Genomic DNA, 12,445 nt, shown 5'->3' on the forward strand with positions numbered 1-12,445 from the left:
TAGCAATCTTGGTGCTGCTCTCATGCTAAACCTATCATGACAGCAGTGTCAGGATTGGTCTGAGTGGCTTGGTCTGCTGCTCAGACAGCTATCTGGAGCCTGTGTAGTTTCTCCAACCTGGCTGTTACACAGCCAGATTGGAGAACCTGAGTGAGCATGTGTGTTTGGATGGATGGCCTGAGACAGCACTTAGTGCACAGACTCCACTCCCCATCCCCTCCTCTCCCCTCCCCTCCCCTCTCCACCGTGGCCCAGCCCCACCCCTTCCTGCACATGCTGCTGTCTGAGCCAGCAGCTGTAAAATAAAACTGTAATGAAATATTGTTTTATTTTACAGCTATTGGCTCTTAGTATGGGGGGGGTGATGCTCCTCCACCACTGCAGGGGAGCCGCCCCTGGTGTTTTGCCCCAGCTGGAGTATTTCACTCAGGACATTGTTTTTGGCCTATAAGGTGAGGTGATTGAGGTCGAGAATTTCGGTCCCCTCTGCACAACCACCATAAAAGAAGCACTTTCATCAGTGGCAGAACCTGGGGGTTGAGACAAGGCCCAAATCAGGAGATGTGGTCACACCACTGGCATCTCTGAGATCACCATACCACTTTTCTTCATGGAAGGGTTGGCCAATTGCAACTATTGCATCAGTCATTATCGTAACCTATCCCAAAATATGAACGTAGCATATGAGATCTGCCTTTGGGGATGGCACATTAACTGTGTCAAATGGAGAAGACTGCAGTTTGGTGGAAACCAATCGCAGCCGCAATCAAGGTTGGAGTGGCGCCGACATGGAGTCAGAAAGTATAATAGGCAGTTCATCCTCTGGTGTCAGTGCAGTCAGCATTGAGTCGATGCTCCAGGAACTGGCTTGGTTTGTGGAGCCATTGGAGGAGTCCATGCAGAAGGAGGAATAGGCTCAGTTATGAGTTCAGAGGGTCCACCTGGCACCAAGGGCGAATCCGCTAGTAGTATCCCAGATGAAGGGCCTATTGGCTACTTCGTATCCAAAGACACATCAGAGGGAGTCTGAAGGGATCCATAGAGTCAAAGAATGGACTTGTAGAACTCTTCAATCTGCCCTGGTGTCAACAGCCTCGGCAACTCAGGTTGTGGCAGGACAAGCTGTGAGCTGGACTCCGACATTGTTAGAAAGAGTGAGAAGCATGGTGACACCCTTGCACATTCTCAAGAGTACAAGAGTGGTGGGAAGAGGCAGAGTTTTGCTTGGATTTTTCAATGTTTTTACCTAGACTTACCTGAAGATTTGGAGCGCAATGACGATAAGCCTCAGGATTGACTCCCGCAACTTCTAGACAGGGAACAGGACCAAGACATAGATTGGTCTATGGACATGGACTGGTGGACAAATGTGGAGTCTTGCGGTCCTTGGAAACAGGGTTTCTCTTTGCAATCCCGCATAGCCTTTGGGTTTATCACTGCACTGTCACTGCAGACCCTGGAGTTGCGACTCAACCCCAGACACCATCTACAAACCTGATGATGATCTTTCCAGACATTTGTTTGCAACAATCCTTATCATTGTCATTTTAGGACATAATATTTCTCTTTCACACTGTAAATTTGTGATTTAAAAGCATATGAAAAAAGAGAGGTAGCTCCAGATCTGCTTCTGGTGGTGGAGACAGAAAGAAAATGACATCAGCTTGCTGCTGTGGCACCTATCTAGGCCCCACACGTCATTTCCGATGCAGAACAGCATCAGTGCAGAACCACGTGATGCGAACTACTAGCATGCAGTGGTAGTGCTTGAAAGTTTCCAGATCTAATTTGATGCCTGAGGAATATCCAAAAGATAAGGGATCTGCGGTCAGAAATATCTATCAGAAGAATGGGGTAATTTCCTCAATCTGTATGCCTTGTATTTAAAGAAAGGGATACAGAGTTCATATTTTAGTCTTTCCAAAAAAGTCAAGAGATCTCAAGTTTCAATGTTCCAATTGCCATGATTAAATTCAAATCACCAAAATATCCCCTCAACTCCCAGAAATTCTCGTTATCTGCACTGTGCCTGATGGCTTTAACTGACATAAAATACTGTAGGCTCGCCATACTACTCTGCATTAATAAGTATTGAGCAATCCAAAAAAATCAGTCAGTCCAGAACATTGCCTAATTAGGCCTCAAGCCACTTCATTTCTTAACCGTCAAAGAATGATCTGGCTTTGAAATTATGTGTCAATCATGGTTACTTAACTGTTAACAATTATCAAATTAAACATCGCAAACACATTTTAAGACCTGTCATATCATCTCCCCAAAACAAACTTTCCTCCGATTTCCAGATTTTTATGCTCCTTTTCCTCCTGCTTAATGGGGCTGATCCCTTCTCCATTGTCCCTTTATGCCCGATCCTACCTCAGGAGTGGCTCTTCCCAAGTGGTTAAAAAAAAAAACACATACTGGGGGTGCAGTAAAACACCTCGAATGAATGCATAATGTGGTCAATGATGGACAGTGATTTTGCGCGAGACAAAAATTGGCAGTGACAGAATAGTCATTCAAAGTGTGGGACATCAGATTCACATAATGCAATGGTATTATCATCAGCTCAATTTGAAAGAAAGTAAATGGGCGCAGATTTCAAGAGAAGGTGATGTAAAATCCAGTATGATAATCAGCACGAGGGACAATAAACGCTTCCGCTAATATCTCCTTTATTACACAAGTCTGCAAGGGGGTTGCCTGTCAATCAGACGACCATTCAACGCTTTAATATTTTTTTTAAAGAAGTTCCTTTGCTAATGGAACTAAATCATGATCTCAGCAAATTGTGTCAAAGTTTTATGGTGCTTATCAAGAGGACTGGAAGGAGTCAAGAGAGGATGTATTGGGCTGAGGCCTAACGCACCATAAACCCACTCTAGGGAGAAGGGTGTGGAAAGGCACTAAATAACACCTGTGTCGTTTATGTTGTAGGGGAATAATTTGCTTGTGCGCAAACGCTCAGAAGTGCCCTATTTTCTAGCGAGTGTAATGCAGCCCTCGAGCTTCAGCGTCTATGCAAAGCCTTCCAAGAGACACGCTCCAGCGCAGACCCTTTCCTTTACGTCATCAGCAGGACCCCTACAATGTCTCCAGGGCAGGTGCTGTTCCTAAGGCATCCCAGGCTCAACATCCCTGACGTAACACCCCCACCCCCGCATCAATACATTAAGGAAAAGGAAAAAAACGTACTAATATTGTACTCCGCACTCACCGCTATTCGCAAAACAGAGGCTTTCACTGAGGTCCATTTGTCCAGCCTTCGGTCTATAACCAAGATGAATCCAATTCCGGCATCTTGCAAACTAAATAACAGTGAAACAAAAACAGCAATCAAAAACAGCAACGGTCCTCATAAATCGATTTTCATACAGAGAAAACGATCCAGTGAAAATGTTAACCCCTTAACATTGCACGTTTGTGAGATCTTGACATGCCCTGCAGACCTGCTAGCCGGCCGTGCGGACTCCGTGCAGCTGGGACGGCGCGATCCATCGCTCGCCTGCACCAGGGTTTGCAGTTTAGATTCCGCCTTTAGTACGAGGCTGGTCTTAGCTCACTCGGAGGCGTCTTTGCATCCTCGTAGCCAACACCTCGCGTCCTTCAACAAGCCCCCTCATTACCTGAGTAGTGCACAGCATTAATCCGTCAGAAAAACAAAATCAATTTTGCATTTTCCAGTCACTAGCTCCCAAGCTATTTTACGAACCGCGCAAGACATTAGTCCTTCCGCCAGAAGCTGCGATATTCGTCTTCGGCGTTAGAAACCGACTGCGCGGATGATATGTGGGTTTGTGCGGCAAAAATCTCCCGATAACTTCCCAATTCTCAGGAGTGCATAAGAGAAGGGCTCGAGGGGGCGCACGCCTCTGGTACGGAAACATCTGCGGGGGAGGTCAGCCGCGAGTCTGCGAGCAGGGGCCGCGCTTTTCAGTGCCACATTCGGCTGCAGGTGCTACAGCAGCGGAGTACAAATGACGGGACCCGCTCCCATGCTGCATTTTCCCATCCAAGCCAATTGTGCAGTGCCAGCTGCTGACTGCAAGGGAGGAGGGGGGAAACGGAGGAGGGGCGAGGGCAGCCACAACCGCAAATCAAAAGACAGGCATGCACGGGCGACTGACCACACTGCTGTGTGCACCGTAGGGAATCTGCACTGTCAAATACTTGAAAAAATACAACGAATTTCAGATTAGATGCCTCGAATGCAGAGGAGCACTGCGGCGGGCTCACACCTACTAATGCGATACTTCTGTACTTACACAAACATTCCATACAATCGGACCTTCTAGAATTACACACTCGAACATTTTGATAGCGCCTCTTCCTTTAGGATGGTTTCAAATTGTTAACCGACGGCCTGGAGGTTGGTGTACTACGGTAACAATGAAAATACAATACCTTAGACATTTTTGAGTTTGTTAATAGCAACAGCAACATTAACTGTAAAGTCTGTATGTAATGCCTCATATACCGCATTTCTACTACTTCAAAGCGCTACAAACCAACAGTTTTACTGCAAAGCAACTCATAATTTGAAAAGGTAAGAACTATCAAAATAGTTTCTCTTGACGTCAGAACATATCACAACTATTCGATTATCACAAAAGCACACAATTAAAACTCATATAAATAATTGGTCATGCAAAAGACAACCCTACCTCACAATGACATTTCCAGAAGCAAAAAAATACATCTGGGTAGCCCTTCCTTTAAAACATAACAAAGAAAACGAATTAAAAACCATGCCGCGCTCAATCAACCATGGTGCAATTTATGCTCGAACACTAAACCTATGATATCTCAAACAACCCTACTAAATTACAACTCAAAGCACACCACCATAACAACCTGCTCCCCAAAAATGACAACTCCCCACCAGAATCTCCAGTGCTGATTTAACCAGTGTCCTGTACATAATATAAATCTTCTGCATCTGCAATAGAACTGACATACCATATAATTAATAAGCTGTGTGCTACAATGTGACCGGCTATACCCCAGGCTGCCCAGAGACACTCAGCTCACTATGTGAACGACCAGCCTTGCAATATCCCACAGACGATTTTCCTGAGCGTGTATCCCCAAGACTGCTAGATGAATGCAACTATATTTTATGGCACAGTGGCCTTTCCAGAATTTGGTATCATCTCTTTGTTGAAAACCATTTAAGCCTTTTTGGGGATACTAACTAAAAGGTGTAAACATGTGAATACTTTTCCAGATGCTAGCAAAATAACAGACCGCGGGCAGTACTTGCACAACACTCTGCAAATGTACTCTGGATGCTGACAGGGCATTTTCCTCCCAATGTTTTCAAACATTGGAAAGAAAGAAAGAAAGAAAGAAAGAAAGAAAGAAAGAAAGAAAGAAAGAAAGAAAGAAATACAAGCAATGGCAAAGCCAATAAATCTTGCCTTCAGAAAGCAAGTGCTGACTACTGGGCTACGTCAACTCCTGTCTGTATTTGCACTTAGCTTTTTTTTTTTTAATACAGTTCTGACATGGTAGCTATCTATGTTCGAATGGGAATGAAAAAGTAAAGAAAGGGCCAAATCGCAGCTGGCACATCTCCATGCACACACTTGAATGTGCGCACACCTCCATGCACACACTTGAATGTGCGCCCACTGAAGCCATCTTTGAGTGGTTTACAAATTGGCTGCCACACGTGCATGTGCATTGTGACGCACTGGTAGCAATTCTGGCAATTTTTGTTTTACCATTCCAACATGCTTGATGGCCATATCAGAAAGACAGACTAGCACAATATAATGAAGTGTCCCGAGCACTTACAATCAAGTGCATGGGTAAGTAGCACTTTGCAGTTGCCAGGCCCTTGCAGAAAAAAAGTAAAAAAAAAAATAGTTTGAAGACTGGAGAGGAAGCAGTGGAGTGGAATGGGGGGTATAGATAGGAGTGAGGGGGCATCAATGCTGGAATCACTTAGAGGCAGTGTTGGAAGACAGGGGCGCACTTGGGGAATGAAGGCTAGTGCATGGGTTGGATACTTTTAAATGGAGTTCGCATCCGCGAAATGCCTGTGGCTGATTCTAACCAAGAAGGATAACTCTGTTTATATAGGACTAAAGCCAACTGAACCACAGTAGGCAACAGCTGAAAGGGGCGGTGAAAAAGCATGTGTATGTATGTCTATATATAAATATGTGTGTGTATGTGTGTGTGTGTGTGTGTATATATATATATATATTTTTTTTTTGTTTGTTTTTTCTTTTCCTTTCATCCACTGGCGGTCACCAATAGGTAGTTATTGTTAGGACTTAGTTTGCATAGGAATGCCTGGATGCTGCTGGAGGATGGTTCAGTGGCTTGGGTCCGGATGCTGTATGTAATATTGATACCATTGCAGGCGGACAAATGCGATAAGAACTGAAACAGACAACAATATAAACCAACTTCTGGAGGGTGACCTTGGTTTTCATTTTAGTGCACAAGCTTTTACAAGTTTTAGTGTTACCAAATACTTAATTGAAATGTTACAATGGATTACCTTTAAGGAAGAGCACCACATTGATGCAATTTATACTTATGTCAATTACGTAGAACTTGTGAATTTCATTTTTTTTTTTAATCCAGTAGTTTTTCTATTATTATTATTATGATATGTCTGGGGCCAACCCCCACTGCTCATGGCCTTCGGGGTGGGGGTTTGGTAACAGTCAATTCCTATGCCCAACCCCCAAGCATTTTTTTTTTTTTTTTTTTTTAATTTATTTCGGCAGGCCTCTTGTGTTAAGAGTGCCCCGTGACCAGATGATTTTTTTTTTATTTTTTTTATTTCATGCCAAGTGAGGGTCCTTCTGGAAACGCCCTCCCCAGCACTGGCTGGAAAATTCAGGGTGTCCCTGCCTTGCCACCTATCTCCTTTTTAAATGTATTTTTCAGGACTCGAAGTCCAAGTCCCAGAGTCCTGTAATGGAGGCTGTAACAATTATCTTCAGTGTAGCTAGTCACATTCATTTTTTTCATGGGAACTTTAGACACAGCTACAGCCCAAACCGGGAAATAGATCTACAACAAATTTAGCAGAAATCTGAGGGAGGCATGGCCGAAGCAGCCGGGACGGGAGTCCCATCTTCAAAGTGCTCCACGGACTTCCTCTGCCATCCACCTACATTGCTTTCCTGGGCCCTTACATGATGGTGACAACTCTGTTTATGACCCCTGGGGACCCCCATGGTGGCAGCCCTGTGACTTTCAAGTCCAGGACCCGTGGAGCTGCAGAGGAAGTGAGCTCCTCTCCTTGTGGCAGATGCAGCACCCGGTCTGTGGTGACTGAACAATCTGTTGGGGAGGCCCAGAACATTATGCCGCAATATTCCAAAAATGTGCTTGTTTTTGACTAGTTTGAACAGCAGGGGCTTGAGAAAAGGATTCGGGGGGGAGAAGGGGTTTGTTATCCTGCGAATTCCTTATTAGACATGGCACCAGGCAAGGCTGCCACGTCTCCCAACCAACTCAAACTAAGACGACTTGGTCTAGATGGGGTGATGCATGCACTATTTGTACGGTAGGCCCATTCTCCTTCAGGTTCCTGAGCTCACCAGACCCATTTTTATTGTATGGGGAGCTGCCAATAGATTCCCTGGTTGGGACGGGAAAATAACTCAACAGCCCGCCTTATGGAGAGGGCACTGGCTATCTTATACGGCACAATTAGAGGGTTTCCGGCAATGGGATATGATTGGAATTACAATAGTGGGTGATGTCTGGACGTGTGATCATATGTACTCTTTCGCAGACATGCAGGCCCTTTTCCAGCTGTCTCACACACAGTTTTACAGATATTTGCAGTTGAGACATGCGCTTAGCCGATACGTGACAGACCTGGCAGACCTACTGGAATATAGCCCATTGGAAGGTCGGTTATTGATGGGTTGCTTAGACAAAGGGGGGGATTACCTAATTATTCAATTTCTCGGGTGACAATGCCACCAATACATTGGACTTACTCTGAGGGAAGTGGGAGAAATAGCTTGTGACGTGGAATGGTATATATGGCTCCTCGTGCGCTTGTTATCTCTGCATGGCTCAGACTCACTCAGTTACACTATCTACACCACACATACATGACACCATGTTGACTCTAGCATGCCAGACTCTCACCAGACCCTATCTGCCCTAGATTCCCTGCTCCTGAGGCTGATTTCTTCCATATTTGTGGACCTGTCCATGAATCAGTCGACACTGGAAACATGTCGGTAGACCCTTTCCAGGGACTTGTACAAAATTATCATACTTGGCTCTATTGGGGTTTTTAGAGGACCTTAGAGGCCCAAGAGTTTACCAGATGCTGGTTAGTCCGGCAACACTGGTAGCCAAGAGAAACATCGCAAGTAATTGGAAATCACCCAGGCACCCAGCCTGGCGCTCTGGAGATCCAGTATGGACTGGTGTGCTAGCAAGAGGAACCAATTTATAGAGTAAGGGGCTGCCTTAAAAAGTTTTATAAAATTTGGGGCAAGTGGTAGAACTATTATGGCTTGTGCTACGCACCGGAAACTGTCTTTAGGCGATCTGACTCCTGATTGAACGTTGTGGGTGGGGCTGGTGGGATGGCCGGGGCTGATTGGGAAGCAATATTTTTGTTTTTGTATTTGCTTTAAACTTCAAGAGTGCTTGTTGTGGTGTGGTGTTAATCTGTTAAGTAGTTTTTAAGAAATGTATGCTCAAAAACTTTGTATATATCACACCGTGGATCATCTGCACACCAGAAAGATCTTAGGTTGAGAACTGATCAGCTGTCACCACATCAACAATGTGGCAGCAGCCATTTTAGGGTTAGTGACTCAGTTCCAAGTCCTAACAAAAGAGGTAATTTTTTTTTTAAAGACATAACTGGGTAGGTAGGGATACCCTGAGCCCTTAGTCTCGAAAACACGCTTTAAAAAAAAAAAAGTTTGCAGTGAATACGCAGAGGATATGTGAATCAATAGCAATAATAAAAAATAAAAAAAGTGTGGGCTCCTGCATTACTCTCTCATTTCATTTGGAGAAGTGAGGGGTGTGTAGCCTCCCTCCACAAGCCTTTGTGAGGCCCAGGGAACCTCATCCCCAAGTATAATCTATAATAATATGAGGGGAGGGCGGTGCGTACCCCCCCTCCAAGCCTAATGAGGCCACAGGGGCTTCATCCCCAAGGTTCGAAATCTATAAGAGGGAAGGGGGGGGGCGATCAACCCAGCCCCCCCCACCTTTCCTGGGAACCTATCCCTTGGGGCTGAATTCCATAGAAAAAAAGGGGGAGGGGGCCACACGGCCCCCATTTCAAGTCTTAAAAGTCCCCGGGAGCCGATCCCCATGGGCCAAATTGCACAAAAAAGGGGAGGAAGGTCACGCATCCCCTCTTCCCTGAGCCTTAAAAAGCCTAAGAGACCCCATCCCCTGGGGCCAAACTAAACTTATAAGGGAGGCTCGAGTTATAGTTTCTTAGGGCATGAGTTGTAGTTACTTGAGAACTATAACTGGTAACCTTAAGTGGTTTTGTACATTTGAAACATTACACTGTCACTGACGTTCTCACCTTACTAGAACGTTATCTGAACCTTTGCTTTTTTCAGTAAATATATATATAAAAAACTAAAGGACCAGGGGCGTTTTAGTTGGGTTCAGATTTTACAATACAAAACCATAGAAATTCAGCTGTTATAGTTTGTTATTTGGAGTAACTATAACTCGTGCCCTAAGGGAACTTTAACTTGTGTCCTCGCTATGCACAGTTTTCTCATCAATACTTCTACTGCACATATTACAGTGATATTATCAATGATGTCAAAGAAGATGTCATGCGTGATGTAATAACGGGAGCAGTGCATGGCAAGGAAGCAAGTTATAGTTACCTTAGGGCACAAGTTATAGTTACTTGAAATAACTAACAGCTGAATTTCTATGGTTTTGCCCGTGTAAAATCTGAACCCAACTAGAACGTCCCAGTAACCTTTTATTTTTGGTGAAGTTCTAAGGTTTTTTTTAAAATTCTGTTTTCTAACTATAATGTCCCTGTAACCTCTGTTTTTTTTCAGTGATTTTTCTATTTTTTTTAAAAACTTTAAGATGCCCATCACCGTGCATTGGTGGGGTGAAGGGTTGGATGCAGGGCCTGGTCTGACATTGAGCTGCCACCACCCAAGCTTGCTGCTCCTGCCCCCTCTTCCTTGCCATCCAATGTCCAAGTCTATGCCCCTGCAACCTCACTGCAGCCCTGTTTGGCCCGTTGTCTTGCCACTTCCCTTCTTTGCCTGCCCTGAACAGTTAGCTTGCTGTCCCATCCACTACCTCCCTACCCTCTGTTGTCTGAGCTTATGTACCAGCCCCCTCTCTCCTGCCCTGCATGGTTCGAGGTGCTGCCACTGCCCCCTCCCTCCTGCCCTTCATGATCCGTTATGCTGCAACTGTCCTTCCTGTCTGTCTTGTAGCATCAGCTTGCTGCCCTTGCTTTTTTCCCCTAGGCTCCCTGTTGTCCATGCGCATCGCCCAGACCCCTCCCTACTGCCTTTCATGGTGCATTGTGCTGCACTGTCATCCTGCTTTCCCTGTGTGGTGTACTGTGCTGCTGCAACCCCATGAAGCTTGCTGTGTAAGGTCAGTTTAGTGCCCCTGACCCTATACTTCCTGTCCACTGTAATCCTAGTACATGTCCCTACCCCATTCCTCCTCCCTCAATGATCCAATGTACCATACTTGCCAGCATGTTGAACTTGGCAAGAGGGAGATTCTGAGAAAAACAAAACGGGGCATTGATTTCCCCCATTGACTTACATTGAAAAAGAGGGGACTTTATGCAGGAGGCAGATAAAATAAGCACTTTTGGCCTTAAAAACATCAGGAGTCTCCTGCCCCAATTGGGTCTGTTGTCACCTATGGTTGTACTCCCATTGTCTATTCCTTCTGCCCTCAATGGTCTGTTATATTGCCACAGCCTCTCTTGCATGTCCTGCATGGGTGGTTTGTTTCCCTGCCTTCCATGGTCATTTGTACTGCCACTACCTCTCCCACCTCCCCAGCGTGGTCAACTTGTTGCCTCTGCACCCTCCTCCCTGTCCTCAATTGTCTGAGTCTGTGCCCCTGACATCTTTCTCCCCACAGTATTTTAATGAATAACTAGATTGCTAAAATTCTGTATTTATTGCAAAAGTGTGGCATGCCTGGCGTCATCTTGATGTAATAAAAATGTAATACCTAAAGCATGATCTTTAGAAATTATAAAAATTAGAGGGTCTTATTCCCCTAGAAATTATGTTTAGTGCTCTAAAAAACTAAAATGAGGACATATTGTTTGAGTTCTCAAATAGTGATAAAGCACTTAAAAATGATTTTAAATCTTTATGGTTTTTTTTATCCTGGTGATCAATTAACTATTTGTTACACTTACGGGAGAGGATGTGGCGTTAAGGCCAGAGCTGCAGACTTTGCAACTGGGGAACCAGGTTCGAGTTTAAGCATCAGCTCAACATCCTGCGATTCTGGGCAAATCACTATCTACCCATGCCTAAAACCAAAATGAATGTTTCCTTGTCTAATGTAACGGATGCGCATGTAAAGTACTCCAATATCTTTGGGTCACTTCTGCGCTATATAAAACTGCAAAAAAAAACTAAAAAAATAAGTGTTTTGCACATTTCTGTCACTGGGCTATACTTCAGCTACATTTGGGTAATACATGTGCTACAATTTTGTGCTTCTTTTTCTCTGGTGGCGGTTGGACCTGGCACCTTTTCCAGGGTCACCCCAAAACATTTTGCCTCCTGCCTCCTATTTTTTCTGACCAGTTTTGGTTGGCTTTAGGACTCTGGGCACTTTACCACTGCTAACCAGTGCTAAAGTGCATATGTTCTCTGTCTCAATTATATTGGTGATTGGTTATCCCTGATTGACATATCCGATTTACTAGTAAGTCCCTAGTAAAGTGCACTAGAGGTGACCAGGGTCTGTAAATCAAATGATACTAGTGGGCCTGCAGCACTGATTGTGACACCCACTTGAGTAGCCCTGTAAACATGTCTCAGACCCACCACTGCTGTGTCTGTGTGTGTGTAGTCTTGACCTGCCAATTCGACCTGGCAAGTGTACCTACTTGCCAGACCCAAACCTTCCCTTTTATTACATTGAGGTCACCCCTAAGGTAGTGCCTAGGTAGCCCAATGGGCAGGGTTCAGTATATTTATAAGGTAGGGCATGTACTGGTGTGTATTACGTGTCCTGATAGTGAAATACTGCAAAATTCGTTTTCAACTATTATAAGGTCTGTCTCTCCCATATGTTAATATGGGGATTACCTTTAAATATCTTTTAAGTGCAGTTTCCAATTGGGAGCAGAAAGAGGAGTGGAGTTTGGGGTCTTTGAACTCACAATTTAAAAATACATCTTTTGGTAAAGTTAGTTTTTAGATTGTCAGTTTGAAAATTCCACTTTTAGAAAGTG

The 12,445-nt window shown here is 44.6% G+C and overlaps 1 protein-coding gene across 30 annotated transcripts in view; it reads right to left on the reverse strand.

Moving 5' to 3' along the window:
* MCF2L (MCF.2 cell line derived transforming sequence like) overlaps positions 1-12,445 on the reverse strand; it is an 828,274-nt gene that overhangs the window by 265,804 nt on the left and 550,025 nt on the right. For 27 of the 30 annotated variants that reach the window (XM_069204968.1, XM_069204983.1, XM_069204981.1 and 24 more), the window contains one exon: positions 3,218-3,308. In XM_069204968.1, the coding sequence (XP_069061069.1) occupies positions 3,218-3,308 (91 nt within the window). Of the gene's footprint in view, positions 1-3,217; positions 3,309-3,449; positions 4,141-12,445 lie in introns of those variants that run through there. The other 3 variants (XM_069204987.1, XM_069204985.1, XM_069204988.1) reach the window with 3 other exon arrangements.

The sequence above is a fragment of the Pleurodeles waltl genome, chromosome 8 (genome assembly GCF_031143425.1).
Source record: "Pleurodeles waltl isolate 20211129_DDA chromosome 8, aPleWal1.hap1.20221129, whole genome shotgun sequence".
NCBI classification, from domain to species: Eukaryota; Metazoa; Chordata; class Amphibia; order Caudata; family Salamandridae; genus Pleurodeles; species Pleurodeles waltl.